The sequence below is a fragment of the Passer montanus genome, unplaced genomic scaffold (genome assembly GCF_014805655.1).
Source record: "Passer montanus isolate IOZ18808 unplaced genomic scaffold, ASM1480565v1 scaffold70, whole genome shotgun sequence".
In the NCBI taxonomy this organism is placed as follows: domain Eukaryota; kingdom Metazoa; phylum Chordata; class Aves; order Passeriformes; family Passeridae; genus Passer; species Passer montanus.
In genome coordinates this window covers 3,942,149-3,960,549 of record NW_024372148.1, presented here as the reverse complement: position 1 = coordinate 3,960,549, position 18,401 = coordinate 3,942,149, and the positions used below count along the sequence as shown (strand labels likewise).

The 18,401-nt window shown below is 37.8% G+C and overlaps 1 protein-coding gene across 2 annotated transcripts in view; it reads right to left on the bottom strand.

Moving 5' to 3' along the window:
- Nucleotides 1-53: 53 nt before the first annotated feature.
- ESCO1 (establishment of sister chromatid cohesion N-acetyltransferase 1) overlaps nucleotides 54-18,401 on the bottom strand; it is a 31,652-nt gene continuing 13,304 nt past the window's right edge. The window contains exons 7-11 of one of the 2 annotated variants that reach the window (XM_039730095.1): nucleotides 15,432-15,563; nucleotides 7,685-7,774; nucleotides 5,045-5,188; nucleotides 3,996-4,183; nucleotides 54-1,029 (exon numbers count right to left, since the gene is read on the bottom strand). In XM_039730095.1, the coding sequence (XP_039586029.1) occupies nucleotides 882-1,029; nucleotides 3,996-4,183; nucleotides 5,045-5,188; nucleotides 7,685-7,774; nucleotides 15,432-15,563 (702 nt within the window). In that variant the 3' untranslated portion in view covers nucleotides 54-881. Of the gene's footprint in view, nucleotides 1,030-3,995; nucleotides 4,184-5,044; nucleotides 5,189-7,684; nucleotides 7,775-8,364; nucleotides 8,488-15,431; nucleotides 15,564-18,401 lie in introns of those variants that run through there. The other variant, XR_005629943.1, reaches the window with a different exon arrangement.

The window sequence follows — 18,401 nt, the reverse complement described above, 5'->3', positions numbered from 1 at the left end:
TCCCACCGAGAAAAGTAAGAAATAGACTAAAGATTCATTCACACTCAGTATTGTACAGAGTAACTTTAGAAAAGCTATCAAGTATTTTATTTTTAATCTATCTACATTATGTACAGATCAAGAAAGGCCACAGCAGTTTTTCAACATACAAACCCTTTGAAAGAGGAGAGATTTATGAAGGAGCGACAAGTATCAAAGTGAAGTCCACTAACAAAGGTATATACTCAGTACAATACTTGAAGAATGACGAGTACACCAGTCCTTGGGCTTTTCATTCCACCTTTTACTCCAAAACTAATCTGGGGGAGAAGGGGACAGGGGCCACAACAAGATTCCAATGCTGCTGCCAGGGCGCAGGCACCCTGACACGGAGCAGGGTACAGGGGCACCCCGGAAGGCACCGTGCAGCCTGGGAGGGCTGCACTGCAACACTTCCTGCCCCAATTGCACTGGGCACAGCCTGGAACTCTGTCAGACAAGTGCTGGTAGTGGGAGCTGGGCAGGAGCCCAGCACTCCAGTACTGGGAAGCACTGGTATATTACCTCAGTGAGAACTTCAGCATGTACTCGTCAGCCAGACTAGAGTCTTTGCATTAGTTTACAGTCCACTATGAACAATTTTCTGCTGCATGTAAACATGAATAACTAGATAAAATACAATCAAACTTCTGTAAAAGTTAATAAAATATCTTTCTTTTAAAAAAACAAAGTTAGCCTATTACTGCATTGTTTACAATTTTAATAAAATAGTACAACCGTTTGGTTGTTACCAGTCCTGAGTTCACTGTAATAAAAATGGCCCTGGCTTCTGCTGAAGGTCTGCACCCACTCCATGCAGTTTGGCAGAAGTCTCCAATAAAAATGGAATTCCTGCAGAGCAGTTAAGTCTGGTGCTGTCCATTGAGGAAGTTGTATACCAGGAACTGGCCAGTGCCACAGTACTGTGTTGCAAAGAGCTTTCCATCAGGAGTGGGGTCAGAGAAAGCAATTTCTTCCTTGCTTAAGTATGAGCCATATATGAAGTTGCTCCTGTTTAAAAGAGGGGGGAAAAAAAAAAGATAATTACCCTCAGAGAATCATGAAAAATATTTATGCTATTAGGCAAAAAAACATTAATTAAGTGGCACAGACATTCAAAAGGAAGAAGTTCTGTTAGGAGGAGATTCATAGGATCCTTTTCATAGGATTTATCTCCTCCTTCCCAAGAGCAAGGAGGACAACTTGATCTGGGAGGGGGTTTTATAAGGGTCTGCTCTTTTAGAAAGAATATTTGTACAGTACAATTGCATCAAGAGTTCAAATTCAGAGTTTAAATTAAAACGTTTGAATTCATTCCGAAGATTTTTTAATAGAAAAGAGACCACTAGGGCTGTGACTACAACAACTAGGAACGAAAACAAGCTATGAATCAAGTTGGGGTGCTTATGGAGGGGCTTCAAGGGACCAACCTCTAGGCATAATTCCTAAATACACATTCGGTAATTAACTACACAAAAAGAAAGAATCAATTAACTTATTCATGGAGAGTATTTCCTGTCTGTTTTAGTCTTATTTGAAGGGAGAGTGGGAATCAAGTGATAGCATTCTAGTTCTCTGGCTGGCAGTGTGAGCAATTTTAGAAAACTGAATTCAGGGTTTAAGACCTCAACTGGTCTTAAGGGGGAGGTGTTATTTTATCCTTAGAAACAAAAGAAACTGCCTTTAGACTTAAGTTCTTTAGTTTCCATAAAATAACCAGAGATGTACTTGAAGAGCAAGCAGGAGCTTCACTCATATAGATGTCACCATTAAATACTGAGGAAAAGATAATGAGACAAATAATTTTTAATTACTACCAGCTTTATTCTCTTCTCTTTCTTGTGTTCAGAAAGATGATTTTGCAAGGTTAAGACTGACTGGATTTCTGTGACTCCAAGGTACTGTGAAAGCCTGAGTGAAATAGGGCAGACATTCTCAAAATGAACTTCAGTCTGTTATGATGCCTTCAACATTTTGAAGTCAGGATTTAGCTGGTTACCAATATTACCTCATTCCAAGTACCTTTTGCTATGCAAAAGGTTTAGGTTTAGGCAGCTGAGCAGATATAACTGCTTCCTGCCATCCCAAAGCAAGTCTCACTCCTTTCCTTTGCCTTCTGTAACTTCCTAGGCTCCCTCATGTACACCAACTCTAGAGCTCATCAGACCCTTCTACAAACCAACGGAGCACCAGAATAACACAAAACTTTTCAGTGAATACAGCAATGAGCTTCTGGAAGGCCAAGCAAGCACCAGAGCACAGTAAAAGGGGAGGTGCTGTGCACAGTTAAGAGAAAAACTGAGGCCTCACTATCTGCAACAAGTCATCAAAACTGATTCTGAAGTTCCTTTAGGGCTGTAGCTGAGAAGTCACTTCAGCATCATTTTGGGAGAGAAATCTTTCCTTTAGAAAACATTTAGGTTTAGGCAGTTGAGCAGATATAACTGCTTACTGTGCTTTCTGCCATCCCAAAGCAAGTCTCACTCCTTTCCTTTGCCTTCTGTAACTTCCTAGGCTCCCTCATGTACACCAACTCTAGAGCTCATCAGACCCTTCTACAAACCAACGGAGCACCAGAATAACACAAAACTTTTCAGTGAATACAGCAATGAGCTACTGGAAGGCCAAGCAAGCACCAGAGCACAGTAAAAGGGGAGGTGCTGTGCACAGTTAAGAGAAAAACTGAGGCCTCACTATCTGCAACAAGTCATCAAAACTGATTCTGAAGTTCCTTTAGGGCTGTAGCTGAGAAGTAACTTCAGCATCATTTTGGGAGAGAAATCTTTCCTTTAGAAATAGTTGCTAGGAAGCTACAGAACACACTATTAAAAATCTGCCAAAAACATAAGCAAATCATCAAGTTAATATATTTATGTGAATACAGCTTTACCGTCAATAGGTCAGCCAAAACATAATCTGACCATGATTTGCTCCACCAGCTGGGCAGGATGAATTGTGCAGGGCAAAACCCCTTTGCTGAGTTCTCCAAATACCCAAGAGGGTGAGGACTGGCAGAGGCAGCAGTATCTGTTCTAGAAACTCCAACAAGATGAGGCAAGCACAAACCTGACAGCCCAGCCATCGTTAAGATTTAAGCAGTTCTTGCCATTACTTAGAACTGACATTTTAACTTCTTGGAAAGAAACCTCAGGGGTCGTGTTTTTCCCTTTCTGCCCGCATTCTCCACCAAGAAGGTAGGAGGAGAACCAAGGGTATATATACCGAGGAGAAAACCAATAAAGGGCCTTTGGACCGTCTATCACATTGATGTCTGCGTGTCCTTAGCCCGAACGGCCCAAAAAGCATTGGGTCGTCGTGCTGCTTTTCCTAGGAACCAGGTCGCTACGCCTTATATCTTAAGGCAACACCTCAGGTTTGGAGATTCAACATTTTTAACATTTATCTAGACAACAGCACAGATGTTTGAGTCCTTTTTATGGACTCAAACATTCAGCTGGAATACACTCACCACTAGCTACTAAAGCTCCATGGAAATGGAAAATATCCACAAGGTTCAGTGAACCTGAGTATATATAAAAGAACTAAAACAACAGCTGGAACCACCAGACTAGATCCAATAGTTTGTTGCACTGGGTCTCTGTTGCTTCCCACTTGCTACCTCTAAATAATGGACAATCATCCAATGGCTGGGTCCCAGTCCATGGGTAATGTCACACTTTGTGACCAAAGACAGTCCTATGTCCTTTACTCATAATTACTGTGGAGGAACTTCCCCCGGGAGTCTGCCAGGGTGACTCATTACAATTGCACTCAAAGATTTCTGCGAAAGACAAACTGTAGAGTACTGACATTGGTTACTGAACTCCATCTAATACTGGAACTGCCAACTGTGCTCAAATCCATATCCCCAGAATCACCAGCAGCTGCAAATACAAGCTTGAGACACACAAAGCAATCAATGTCTTGCATGGAATTCTGTGTAAACCATGTGTAGCTGAGCAATGTTTCCCTCTTACCTGAGACACTCTATCATCCGAGAAGCGATCTTCTTCCGGCGCATCATGCTGAACACCCAGATCCGACTGATCCCGCAGATGGCGGGTTCTGGAGAAGTGGAACAGCACCAGGCTTTCTGCCTCTCAAATATCACTTTCTCATTTTCTGAACTGATTTCTGGAACTTTCTCTTCTATAACTCTGTAGCCCTGCAGATGATGTAAAAAACACGCGTCATTATAAAAGCATCACTAATGACTAAAGAAAATAATTAATGTTTGATTTATTTCAGTTAAACATACCTGGCTGCTAAAATGCCTTACCAAAAACACTGTATTTCTGCAACTCATTTAATTTCTCGTAACAGTTTCAAAAATCAAGCAAATTATAAAAGATTAAATAAAGCAAAAACCCTCTGAAGTTTTTAAAACTTAACAGCAACAAATAATCCAATCCTTATTACTATCTGTATTAAAGCATTTGCATCAATTTCTCTAGCTTTGGCTAAGATTGTTTTGCTTGTTGTCTGATGCTCCCAAGGGACAATAGAAAACAATACAATTTGGAATGAAGAGACAGATTATGTGACATCAGTGATTAGTACTACAATGACTTCTTGTCCTGCCTTCCAGTGCAGTTCTGTCCTCTGTTTTTATTTCCTGTGGAGCTGTTTGACTCTGTGGTGATTCAACTCAATCATACAGAGCATCCCCTCTTTCATCCATGTTGGATTTCTGCTGGGTAGGGAGTTGAACCTGCTTGTCAACAAGCAAGAGGCACAGCCAGAGCTGTGTAACAGCAGAGGAAGAAAAAATTCCACCCCTCAGCTCTAGCAAGTTTTTAAATTATGAGGTTTGAGCCAAGTGTGACACCAGCAGTAGCCGCTGCAACCATCCATGTGTCTCTGCTCTGTGTCAACTACACAAAACTGAGTAACTACATTTCAGAATGGCCCAAGCACCCAGGCTCTTCATCTGTGGAACGGGCACACACAGAGTAGTAGTAATTTGCTGTGTAAAAAAGTTATTAAGCACTGACATAGATTATCTTTCTCCAATTCAATCACTTACCCACTGGATATGTTCTGCAATTAAGCAGCCAATGACTTTTTTGTCATTAGAAATGAAAAGAAGAGTTTTAGTTCTAGAGTAGCACATGAGAGGAGTTTGCTGAAATCCCAAGTCATTGTCTACCATTTCTCTGATTTCTTCAACCTGTCAAAATAATTTTTAAATACTGTATAAGAAACACATCTAAATGCACATTTTTATAAATTTACATTAAAATCACAGACTTGCAGAAATGTGTTAGGGTATCTAGCATACTAAAAGCTATTCCAAAAGTTAAGGATCAACCCAAGTAACTTGCAACACATCATCTGCAGAAATGTTCCTTAAACAATGCTCATTTGGAAACAGGAAGAGTAGAGACCCCTCAGTCAGCTTCCATTAAAAGTCCAAATTTCATTAGACAAAGGCTAATAGAGAGAATGCAGATAATCAAACAGTGAGCTCTGATATTTTAGAAGTCAATTAGACCTGCAAAGAAAGTTAAAGCAGTTTGAGATTTTTTTGTTATTTCTGAAGTCTTGAAAGAACTAATCCGTTAAGGGTTTTGGACAAATGACAGCAGGCACAGTGCCAAGGCAGATAGAAAATATAGGCATTTGTTTTAAAGGAGTAACTGCTGTCTCTTTACTTCAGCTTTCTACTCTTTCACTGGGTTTTCAAAGAGCAACTGAAACAAAAAATTATAATTTTGTTTAGTATTAGCAAGTTTACAAGAAAGAGATAATCTCCAGCATGAACGTAAATGAAAGCTTATGCATGAGCTGGTATTTACTGAGGCATTCCTGAACCTACATTTGGACACTGGAACAGCCTCTCTCATCCCTCATCTCCTGTAAGACAAAGAAGGTGCCCTCACCTATGGTGCATTGAATGACAGAAGCTTCTTGAATGCAAGGTGTAGTTACAGTAGTAATGCACAAGGAGAATTACTGCTGCTGTGAGTATCACAGAATCACAGAACAGCTCAGGCTGGAAGGTACCACATCTGTCCCAACCTCCCTGCTCAAGCAGGGCCTTCCCAGAGCACATGGCACAGGATTGCATCCAGACAGTGCTTGAGTACCTCCAGTGAGGGAGACTCCACACCCTCTCTGGGCAATCTGTTCCAATAAACAGGCACCCACACAGTAAAGAAATTTAAAAATGCTTTAAAAATAATTTTAACAGGTATTAATTACTCTCTATTTTCTCACCTTCAGGTACTAATTATTTAATGACACATCCTATTATCTGAAACACCAAGTAAAACTATTCTTGAAATCAGGCACCCATGGTTGTGACAGCTGTAAGATTCTGTCAACTTCAGCTACACAGAACTAGACAGAGAACTCTGTCCTAAATGACTTAATTTGCTTCCTTTTCTTCAGCCATTATATTGAAAAAAATTAATGTACAACAAATTAAGATAAAACTTAAACTAAAATTAGGATAATCACACAAGAAAAATACAACTAAACAAATAAATTTATCTGCATAAATTGTGAAAATTTGTAGTTTCATTTTAATTCAGTAACTCAGACTAAAGAAACCTTCTCCAGCCACACCAGTAGCAAGAGCTGTCTTGGGCATCAATTCAGCCTCCAGAGGTCCCTTCCAACCTCAACCATTCTGTGACCCTGTGACAGGGATACTGTAAAATGTCCCTATTAGCCACAGCAAATCTCCAGCTAAGCAGAGTCAGTGCCAGGCTACAGTGAAATGACACTTTCAGATGTATGAACACAGGTTAGCCAGCAGGACACTGGAGTACCCGACTGCTCTAAGTCCCCATTAGTGTGCTGGGCCCAATTTTAGAGCTTCAAGGAAGACATGAGTCATGGCACAAATGTGGAGATTAGCTAGAAAGAGCATGACAATGAATGGAGCTCTAAAAAACATTATTTAGGAGTATAAACTAAAAAAAACCCAGCACATCCAGTCAATCTCCTTAAGGTAAAAAAAAAAATCAGTTTGTTCAGGCACAAAAAATCTGCTGCAAGGAGGAAAAGAAGGATGTTTTCTATCACTATGGAAGTATGATTAGTAGTAATGAGCTTAAATTGCAGCATGGAGATTGTGTTAAGACGGGAAATTTCAGGGAAAATTTTCTACTGTTAGCAAAGCACTGTAAAACAGTCTGAAGAGGTCAGACAAACCTCTAGTGGTAGAATTTTTAGAAAGTTATCAGATGCATCATAATCAGAGCAAATCCTGCTTTGGACATGGCAATGGACTAGGTGACTCAGAGGTCGCTTTACACCTAATTCTGTTTTTATCAGAAAGTCACCTAAAGAATGGTGCCACATTTGTGCTGTGTTATAAAAAGTCAATAAATTTCACTTCATTTAAATATAATGGGAAGTTTATATTACATAAATATCTGTCAGATATTCTGCAAGGATACTTAAAACAAACTAACACCAAACTTTAAGAAGTCAGCTGGTTGATGGTCTTCCCACCCCTGCCCAGCCTCTCTATGAAAAACCAGCAGTGCTTAAGAGTGAGGCATCAAATCTGTCTGTGGAAAAGGGAACAGCAGTTCTGTTCTGAGTCCAATTTCAACTGTTCACATGTAAATGACACAAACTGTTCTATGAACATTCTCATTATTTATATGAAAACATCAAACAAAGCAGTCAAGTCCAGTCCTTCTCACCATACCTTTTTAAGTGCATACTTTGGGTCATCAGGAAGAACCATTATTATCTTTCCATCAGGATATTCAGCCAAGATTCTCTCCTTTTTCCAGCCCTAAATAAAACAAACACTTATCTAAATCACATACATGATGTACTTTTACAAACAGAAGTGGAAAATTATTGTTCTGGACACTGAATTGATGCAGATTTCACAGAATTTAGCAGTTGCTTTACTAGAGAAGTAAACTTCAGCTAGCCTTTTAAAAGGAGTATAACAGATAAAATACGATGTTATTTATACAATTGTTTATACAGTAACCTGACTATATCTAAAAACAATGTGAAAGCGTCTTACAATTTCCCAACTAGATTTTTTCCCCAGAACTGCAGCACAAACTCAATTTTAGAACAGCAGTAACAAATTCAGCTCACATAACTGATTTCCAAACCACGTAAACACTTATTTTTTGAAGTCCAGTGAATGAGAAGGCCCTAAGTTTTATTAGAAGATTTCTTTTTAACATAGTTACCTCCACAAATACACACTCAGTTTTTAAAAGTCTGGCATGCGAAAGACCTCCAGGAGGTTCTAAGTGAACTGATTGGCATGCAGTTGCCCAAAATGTAAGGAATAGTTTATTTTGTTACTGATCATAACTGTTAAAGCCACAAGAAGGATACTAGAAAAAAATTTATAACTACCTTCTAAGAATCTAATAGGGAAGGAGACTACGTTGTGTGTATCTGAAGTATAAACATACTCAAAAAAATAGAGGTAATTAACTCTTCTTCAGATCCACACTCGTGGTGAATAATGAGCAGTACCTGCATGGAAAAAAACAAAACAAAAAAGCCACTTAAATCTAGCAAGATGGGACTGGTAGATATTAGAACTCAAGTTGCTTTGATGGGACCTAAAAATATTGAATGCAGAAGTAACTTCAGCCACTAAGAAGGCTGATCTACAAGTCTTACTTCAAAGCAACTTTTAATAAAAAAGTCTTTGAAGAAACAATACTGATGGAGTGATTCTCATTGAGATTTGTACCTTCCCATAAAATAACGTTTGACTGAAGACCAAGCAATGGAATTTGGCACTATACAAATGCCATATATACTACCACAAAAAATGTTAAACTTCAGTGTTGTAATACTTGATCTGTACCTCATTTTATTCATACTGATTTTACTCTCTTACCCCAAGGAGCACATGAAGAGAATAATTTTAGAAATGGATCTACTTGCTGCCAGCCCTGAAACTATTTAAGTACCAGTTTAGCACCCAGCATGGCAATCATTGCAACACAGACACCATTTTAATCCTGTCTGCTTTTCTTCTCAGTAGTAACTGAACAAATGAAGATCCTGCTTGAATTTATATATATTATGGTCTGAACACAAAGGGCAGTAAACAGCAGTGTCATCATATTTAGGGATGCCAGAAAGTGTAATTTGTGGAATTGTGACATGCTTTTTTGAGACTGTCATCAGGAAAGGCATCAAAAATCAGGCAATGATTACTACTCTCCAACCTCAAACCTTGCCTCTCTCAAATTTTTGTCTTTTTCTGCCTTTTGGCTACCTGTTTGCTCTACAAGAGCTTTTTACAGCCTACTTTAAACCATCACTCAGGATATAAATGCAATCTGTTTGATAATCCTGCCATTACAGCATCCAGACTGCCACAAGCCTAATGCAGAAAATTCAACACTAATTTTTAGGTTAAAGTACCCTGTTAATGTTATAGCCAGGTATTTCCACAAAATGAAATCCAATAAAGAACACAACACTTCTTAACATCACAGTATTTATGCCTTTAAGCAATGAATGTTAGCACAAGTCTAAAAATCTGTAAAAATGCAATAATTGATTCTCAAGTGTAAAGGACTAATTATTTTCATTACTGTCCACCTGTTCATCTTTTTAAGTGATCTGTATAATATAGAGACTGATGATATTCACGGGAGGAGTAGTTTCTAAATTGAAGTATTTTGGAATTCAGAAATGCGTCTTTCAGATGCAGCTTTCCAATTTCTGCAAAGCCTAAGCTCATCCAGATTTTTAGTGAAGTCATTTTACAGCCATATCGAGCCCTTAAAGTCATATGCAGCTCTAATAATGTTATAAAGAAAAACTATGATTTCATATATTTATCTGCACCTTATTGCTGAGTTTTGCTTCCTTTAAACCAGACAAATGGAAGCAATGCACAAGACTGGTCACAACTCTCTCATACTGTAGCATTGAAGGGAAAGTGCTACAGCTGCAGCTGGGACTAATCCTATTAGATATTTACAGTACACAAAATATGCTTTAGTGTCAGCATTTTCATGTGGTCTGGAAATGATGTCCCTAAACACACCTATAAACACTTTTTAACCAACCCCCCACTCTTTTAACACTACTAAAATACTACAATCTGCAAGGTATTTTGATCACTGAGAACTAAAGTGGGACTCTTTCAGCAGGCAGATGACAAGAACACCTCAGTAGATTAAGAAACAGAAGTCTTATGTTTGCAATATACAGTATTTTACTGCAATGTCAGAAAAACTGCTTTCCCTTTTAATTGGCATTTCTTTAGGACATTAAGACTTATTTACTGTTAAATGAGATGCTCAAGCATTGATACACATCCCCTGTGATGACCAAAGAAGTCAAAAGGAAAGGTACTCTTCCCACAGGGAAACATGCTCTGCAAGTACACATGTTCTGGAGTAAAAGCACCTGATTACAGCACCCATCCCTGATACTGCAAGTCTGTGCCCCACAACAGATCACCTCCAGCCAGCAGCAAGGCAGGCAGACCCTTCCCCACAGCACGGCAGCCTGGTGCTGTAAGGGGGTGTGTAAGCATTGTAGAACACCCTCCTCCCCTCCGTGCTGGGACTATTGATCCTGCAAGTATTTGTAACTGCTTGAGAAAGTAAGGCAACTCTGCAATGCACTGCTAGCTCCTTCTCAGTCTAACTTCCTCCCAGTTCAAACAAGAATAAAGGCTGCTTCTGCTGTGTTTATTAAGGGGCAATGGCAATAGGACTACAAAAGACATCATTACAAAAAGGGCAGCACTGGTACATGAAATAGTGTGGACAGTAGCTACCACTACAGAGTGCAGTTCAGTGTTTCCACTGGATATGACATATGCATACAAAAAACGAGGTAGAACAGAGGTGTAACGATGGCTCCAACATTAACAGCTCAGTAACAAAACATTCAGTGCTCTGTTTTTCATGAATTATGTTCTGTTTATAGTTTAAAATAATCTCTGATGTAGATTTGTCTTCAAAAGTTTAAGTTAGCAGATGTGATAGCCTGCTTTCAATTAATTTCCTAAGTTTTTAGAAATTCTTACATATGAGTATGAAATGAAACAGCAATGCTGGTGCCTGTTTATGCCAGTTCTGGCTTTTCACTATTTCTCAACCAAATACAAAAACATGAAAAAAAACTAGTTGTTTTTTTTTTTCTCATAAGGCTTTTTTCCTCAAAAATACTAAGGTACTGAGGAAAACATGGTTAATACTGTATAATTCTTCGTCTTCACTATGAAAAGCATTTATTAATATTTTCCCTAGTAATGAAGTCTAGTGTGAAATTTTGTAAACTATTGTCCTTGACAATTTGCAGCAGAGAAATGAGTCTGCTGCATTCTTCTTCCTGACAAGTACAGGTATTCTGCCTCCCCTTCCTATGCATGGAATGTAGAGAATGAGTTTCTGACTGCAGAACACGTTAAGATCCCTGGATATAACAAGTAAACTATTAAAACTTCTCACAGAAGATACTAATGGTAAGAACTTCATTTGTAACATTATTTTTATGTCATACAGATGCATTACTTTAGGAATTAATGCAAATCAAGACAAGTATGAAATCCTTTTAAGATGACATGAAGTTCAGCACCATCTTCAATCCCAATATCCTATTAACTTTAGATGCCAAGAAGTCAAATATTGCTGTTCTTTAAATGTGAGTCCTAAGAAGCTCAGAGACTAACTTGGGCGCAGTTACAGCAGAATAGCTGTAAACTTATCAAGATTACATAGCCCAAATAAGAGTTTCCTCCATTTTCTTAAACTCAAAATATTCTTAACCAAGAAGATGAGTTTGAAATACAAACACATTAACTGCAATCACATGATACCTGGATCCACAAACATTTACTTGAATCTATAAGCAATAACTTAAGGTTTTGGCTTTGCAACTTCAGAACACCACTAAAAATGCCTTGCTCTTACAAAAATATTTTGCAGAAATACTAAGCTGATCCTACATGGTATCAGAGAGAGGATGCAGAATTGATACTGTGTGGTATCACAGCTAGAAGATTTTATAAAACTGAATCCTTTATCCATCCCATAGAGCTGCCCATCCTGCTGGAACTAACACCTGATGTGCACAGCACACACTAGAACGGCATCATTTGTCTGGAGACTTCCAGATGTCTGAAACCAGAGGAAATTGAGCCAGATTGCTCCATTTGTCTGCAGCTGGGGACATCTCTCATTCCAGCTCCAGTGCTATCCTTGGCAATTTTACCTTCTCGCTAATTTAATCTGCATGTTTCTATTAATAGAAAATGTCACCCTTAGGAAAACTTGTATCAATCCTTGCCAATCTTCTGTTCTCAAATCTAGAAATTGTCATTACACTTGTCAAATTTTCTCTCTACACACAAGGCCTACACTTACCTTAACATCTCTATCAGACACCCACAACAAAACAAGTACCCAAGACTAATTCCTTGTTAGCCTGTCCTTCTTTTGGGGTCATCATGGTATTTCTAGAGACCTAAACAGAATTTTTTACTACAAGGAGCAAGACAAGCCTTTAAATCCACTGAACAGTTGTATTTTGTTGAAGATAGTAAGTAATTTATTGTTTACATGCAAACTACCTTCTGGCTACTCAAAACTTTAAAAAACCTACAGAGCACCTCCAGGCAGGTGGGAAAGACACAAACAATAATGTCAATTTTCACAGTTCACAGCAAGGAGCTCTAGCATGACAGTGTATATAGACCTACTTTTTTGAGTCTGTGAAATGAATCATTCATAGAACTGCTAAGCCCATAATAACAGATGCTTCAAAGAAAGAAAAAACTGAGAAAAGTTTTCTCCAGTTAGACTGGGACCTCATCATATGGCATGGAGAATATGAATGACAAGAGAATGACAAATGCTTATAAAATCCCTTAGAATGGCCTCTGAATCACAGGTAAAGCCAAACATGTTAACTACTTATACAGAGTGTCTGGAGAGATAAAAACAAGGTCACTGAGACCAGGTGTTCCTGGACCAGCAAGTCTAACCAAGGAGCTACCAGGACTTTCCCTAGTACATTTTTTTAATCCCCTGATGCCACTATCCAGTTAACACTGTCAGGGCAAGGAAGACAGTTACAATTTCAATGCAGTAACTACATACAAATATCCAGAAACCATCCTCCCAACAATCCCCACTAAAAACCTCCTAGCAAAACCAGGAAAATTAGCAATCATTCCAGTATTTCTGGATGACTAAGAATTAACAAGTAGTCACTTGGTGTACTAATTCGCTGCCAAGAAGGCTTATCTTAAATTGAAGTTATTTTCTAAGAGGAGGTGAGAATGTTTCTGTCACAATACTATCAACCAAGAACCAGTGACTCCAGATCAAATGACTAGTGGTAAAAACTCATCTATTTAGAATGGCAAAAGTTACTCAGCCATGCAGAAAACCGTGTTAAGACTGTTAAGAGGGAAAAAAAAAACCAGAGTAGAATTTGAAGACTCCTCAGAGTTCTTGTTTTACTTCTTATTTTATAGTTTCCATTCCATTCCAGAATAACCATCTAAATGATGGCTCTACAGTTGTCTACAATGCCATAAAATACAACAAAAGTCTCAAAAGATTACAGAGAGAACTCTTTACTCATTGAACTGACTATACAAATAATTTGCTTGAGTACACATTGTTGGAAGTTTTAAGAAGATGTCTAGCAAATGAGAAAACAATAGGGAAAGCTTTTTTAAAATTAAAAGTATACCTAACTCTGTATGAAATTATTTATGACTGGTTTAAGTCAGCTCACTTTCATATGTTAAGATTGTTAAGAGGGAAAAAAAAACAGAGAGGAATTTGAAAACTCCTCAGAGTTCTTCTTTCACCTCTTATTCTACAGTTTCCATTCCAGAATAACCATCTAAATTATGGCTCCATGGCTCTACAGTCGTCTACAATGTCATAAAATACAATGAAAGTCTCAAAAGATTACAGAGAGACAACTCTTTACTCACTGAATTGACTATACAAATAATTTACTTGAGTACACATTGTTGGAAGTATTAAGAAGATGGCTAGCAAATGAGAAAACAATAGGGAAAGCTTTTTTAAAATTAAAAGTATACCTAACTCTGTATGAAATTATTTACGACTGACTGGTTTAAGTCTGCTCACTTTCATGTTAATTATGTAGCTATCCTAGACATACACCCAAGTGTGAGATTTCAGCTCTTTCAACTTCCAAAACATCCAAAACTTCAGTACAGCCTCTTACCTACATGAAGCTACTGAACTCATGTGCCAAAGAGCTTCTGTCCAAAAGAACTAAACATCATCGTCTGCGAATTATGTTTACATCTTTGGTAACATTCAAGATCTGAAAGTACTTGGGTGGGGAGAGGGAGGACAAGCAGGAATACAATGGGGAAACTGTTTTATGCTGCCATTATAATGTACTGAGTCCCATCACAATTTCTGCCCAGTCCCACCCGACAACGTTCCTAACGTGAATCAGAAGAGATCTTTCCAGATGTCCAGATTATTTGGCAAAACTAACCAAGGACAGAATAAATACCAGAACTATTCACTAGAGACACTCAAACACTTTAGGGATGAAGCTATATCTTTATATCTGCAAACAGTGGGATAAAAGTGTGCTTGAGATCTAAGAGTAGCCCAAGAGCCATCTGGCGCCTACATCAAACAAATAGGTGGCCTCAGTTCAGTTATCCTGGAGGTCTTATCTACTCGAGTGTAGAGTACTGAAGGTAACATGTATGATAAGAAAACAGACTTTGTGGATTCTCTTCTGGATTTCAGACATGTGAACAGGCATTTCCTCTGTCTTGTAATATCAGCTAGTGTGAAGTAGCTGATTTTACAATATACTTGAAATTATGCAGAATTTTTCAAATCTGAGATTTAATGAGAGATACTCAGAGACAGCATATATAATGAAATTTTCAAATACGTATTTTAAAGATCACATTCTCGTAAATTCAGTATAGCTTCAATATGCTATGAAATTGTATCAGTTGAATTCTTAGGCAGTGTCTCCTCAAATTACACATAATTAATGGAAAAGTAATTTCTAAGTCTTCTAAGATCATACACTTAAAAAAACAGGGCAGTCAGCCCTTCATCTGACTATTAAGTCACTGCTGCTGCGAACATCAGCTGTAGAGAAACCTGTATTTAATACTTTTAGAACAGTGACATTCCTTTGTTTTGCAATCACTACCCTCACACATCCCCAAGATCAGGTAATTGTAGCAGAAGTAATAATATGGCAATGAAACACCATTATTGTACTAACTGTTTTTATACATAATATATAACCTGTCTACCATGGTTCTTAAAAACATTTATTTCCCAAAGTGGATGATTTATGGCCTACTGTGATAATAATTTATTAAAACACAACTTAATATAACATGAATTGTAACCAGTACAAAGCAAACAAAAGATACTGTTTATGTCTTTCAAAAGAGAAGGTTTTCTTACCACATATTTAACAGCACTTATGAACTGGTTGTGGAATAACAGATGTTGGGTTTCATCCTCTGGATTTGACACAGTGTAAAGCATTCCACAAATATTACAGGAAATAGCACCAAATCTCTTCTGTACTCCATCCTATAAAAAAAAAAAAACAACAAAACCAAACCAATAACCCACAAAGCAGGAACTTATCAATTCCTTGCACAGTAAATACAGTTAAACAGAAATTTCATTGAATCAGGTATCCCTCCTAATAGCATATCTCCTGGAAACTCAACACAAAGATTAAAACGGGGTCAAACAGGAGAAAAAATAAACACAGAATTTAGAATTTCATCTTTCAACAACCTCTATACCCTTAAAAGGCACAGGCATCAATCACAAGGCAAACTCTACCTTAAGAATAGTAGCTCCACCCTCATTACTTTTGAACAAATTACTTCTATTCTAAGACATACAAAGAACAGAGAATATACCATTAAAAGGCACAGGCATCATCACAAGGCAAACTCTACCTTAAAAATAGTAGCTCCACCCTCATTACTTTTGAACAAATTACTTCTATTCTAAGACATACAAAGAACAGAGATTTCTTCCTTCATTTCACCATCTGCCAAGATATAAACATTTTCCACAAAGAAAATTCCCACACTACTTGGTTTTCCCTACACTTCTGCTGCTGCCTGTTCTTGGTTGTGAGCTGCTTTCAGGTAGGCGACAGATGAGCCATTTTCCTGAAAGTCTGGAAGCTTATCATAAAAAATGAAAGTTATGGAAATAATTACTAAGATCAGCAATATGTCTGCAACAGCTGATCACTACCTTTGTTTGTTTTTAACGAAAATCAAACATTTCAAAGCAATTTTTGAGACACTGCATAGCAACTACACTGCAAATGGAAAATCATACCACTCATGACCTTCTAGGTTCTCCTGCTACTCTACATGCAACCATCACCAAACTCAGGGCACTGCTCAATACCTACTGCTTTATGTTTATTCATTGAAAGTGTTACTAATCTGGAAACATGCTCAGATTTTGGAGTCAGTGCCTAATAAAGGGTGAAGTATCAGGTGCTGGGGCTGCCTTTTGCAAAGAGCAAGAGAATACCAGTTAGAATAAAATCTTTAGCCAAAAAAGGCATGTTTAAGTTACAGCTTAATGCTCAACTACTTTTTTTCCCTCTTTAACTACATCTGGAAATTGAGCTTATGTAAGCAGCAATAAATGTCACTTTTAATTTATTTTCAAATACATCACAAGCAATAGAGGAACAGGAACTTACTGTATACTCTAAACCAGTACAGTACATAAGCAAAAAAATATTTGAGAATGATTTTAACATTAAACTGACCTGTGTGCACAATTTGCAAGGAAACAGATCACATGAACTTCATTTTTTTTTTCTAAGAGCTGAAAATATTCATAGTAAAAAAACCCCCTATTTTACAGAAGAAAGCATTTTGCAACACAGAAGTGTTTACAAAACATTTCTTATTCCTTCCATCTTCAAAGACACATCTACAAGCTAGACAACAGTTCAATTCTCCACACAGCCGCAACTTATTTCCAAGAGATATTAACACACATCTAAAGTGTAGGTATAAAGGCACAACAGGCCAGACAAATTCAGAGTTGAACATCTCCTTAGGAGCACATCTATGGAACTCAGCCAAAAGAAAGAAGCTGGATCTAGGAAGTGATTGCTTTAACCAAACATCAATGTACAGATCACTACCACATACAGAAGGAGAAACAGGAGTACACTATGCTTCTGAAGGAAAAGGGAAAGATGAACCCTGAGGTTAGATGTGTCAAGTCAGAATAAGATGAGCTTTCTAAAAGTCCAAAAATAGAACCAAACGTATTTTATTTCACTTGCAGATTTCCTTTAAAGCAACAAAACAAAGCACCCACCAAAACTAAAGTAGCCACCAAAAGACACTGCATTTCAAGAGTTAATACAAGAAAGATGAAAAAGGCAGTGCAGCTGACCATCTGAAGACGAACCCACTCAACCAGATTTAATAATCCTATCTTGAAGATGGAGAACATATCCCCTACACCTTGAGTAGGATAAGTGAAAAGGAAGCGTATTTTGATGCTTGGAATATATGTCAAAAAACCCCCCACCACTTAAATTAGAAAATCAGCTACATAAAGCAAGTCTTAAGTATTGGTACTGCATTAAGTCTCATGACAATTTCTGTTCAAATCATCAAGAAGCTAAAGGTATGAAACAAACCTGTAAGTTTACTATCAAAAAAATCTCAAACCAAGGAAACCCTAATTATGCAGGAAGCAATCTTTAGAAAACTCAAGGCAAGGACATCCTCAAAGCTGTCCAGCTCCCTAGCTCATCCCATCTTGCCTTGCAAATACAAATGCTGTTTTTCCAGGAACAGATTAGTTCCCTGGAATAGTACTGCCATATTGTATTTTACAGTCAGACTTTCTCAGATGTTGCTGGTATCAGTGGCTTTGAGTTTTGCAGGGGAAGATTTTTTAGTTTGGATTTTTTTAAGGATTCCACTGATATTACTATTCTACACACATTCAGTTGTATCAATGGGCTACCCACAGAGGTTAATATGAAAACCCTGTTTCATAAATTATCAGAAAAACACACATGGTAGTATCTAAAGCAATCTTATAAACTGTGTAGCCCTAATAACTGTGGACTATAGCCTTTAGGAAATATTTCACAGTCTCCTGAAGACAAGGAAGAATATTTCTGTATAACTGAAGTACTATTTCAAAGCCACAGCACAGGACATAATGCTTTGGGCAAAAATTAAATGCAGGTAAGTTTAAAATCCAACACAGACTGCAACAACAAATAAATACATGAAAAATAAAGTCAGGAATTATGATGAATACATGTTTGTACTTCAACAAAATATCTACAGGATGACTATTTTTAAAGTGATGTCATTGCATAAGCAAAAGTGGAAAGGACATGCATCCAGAGGA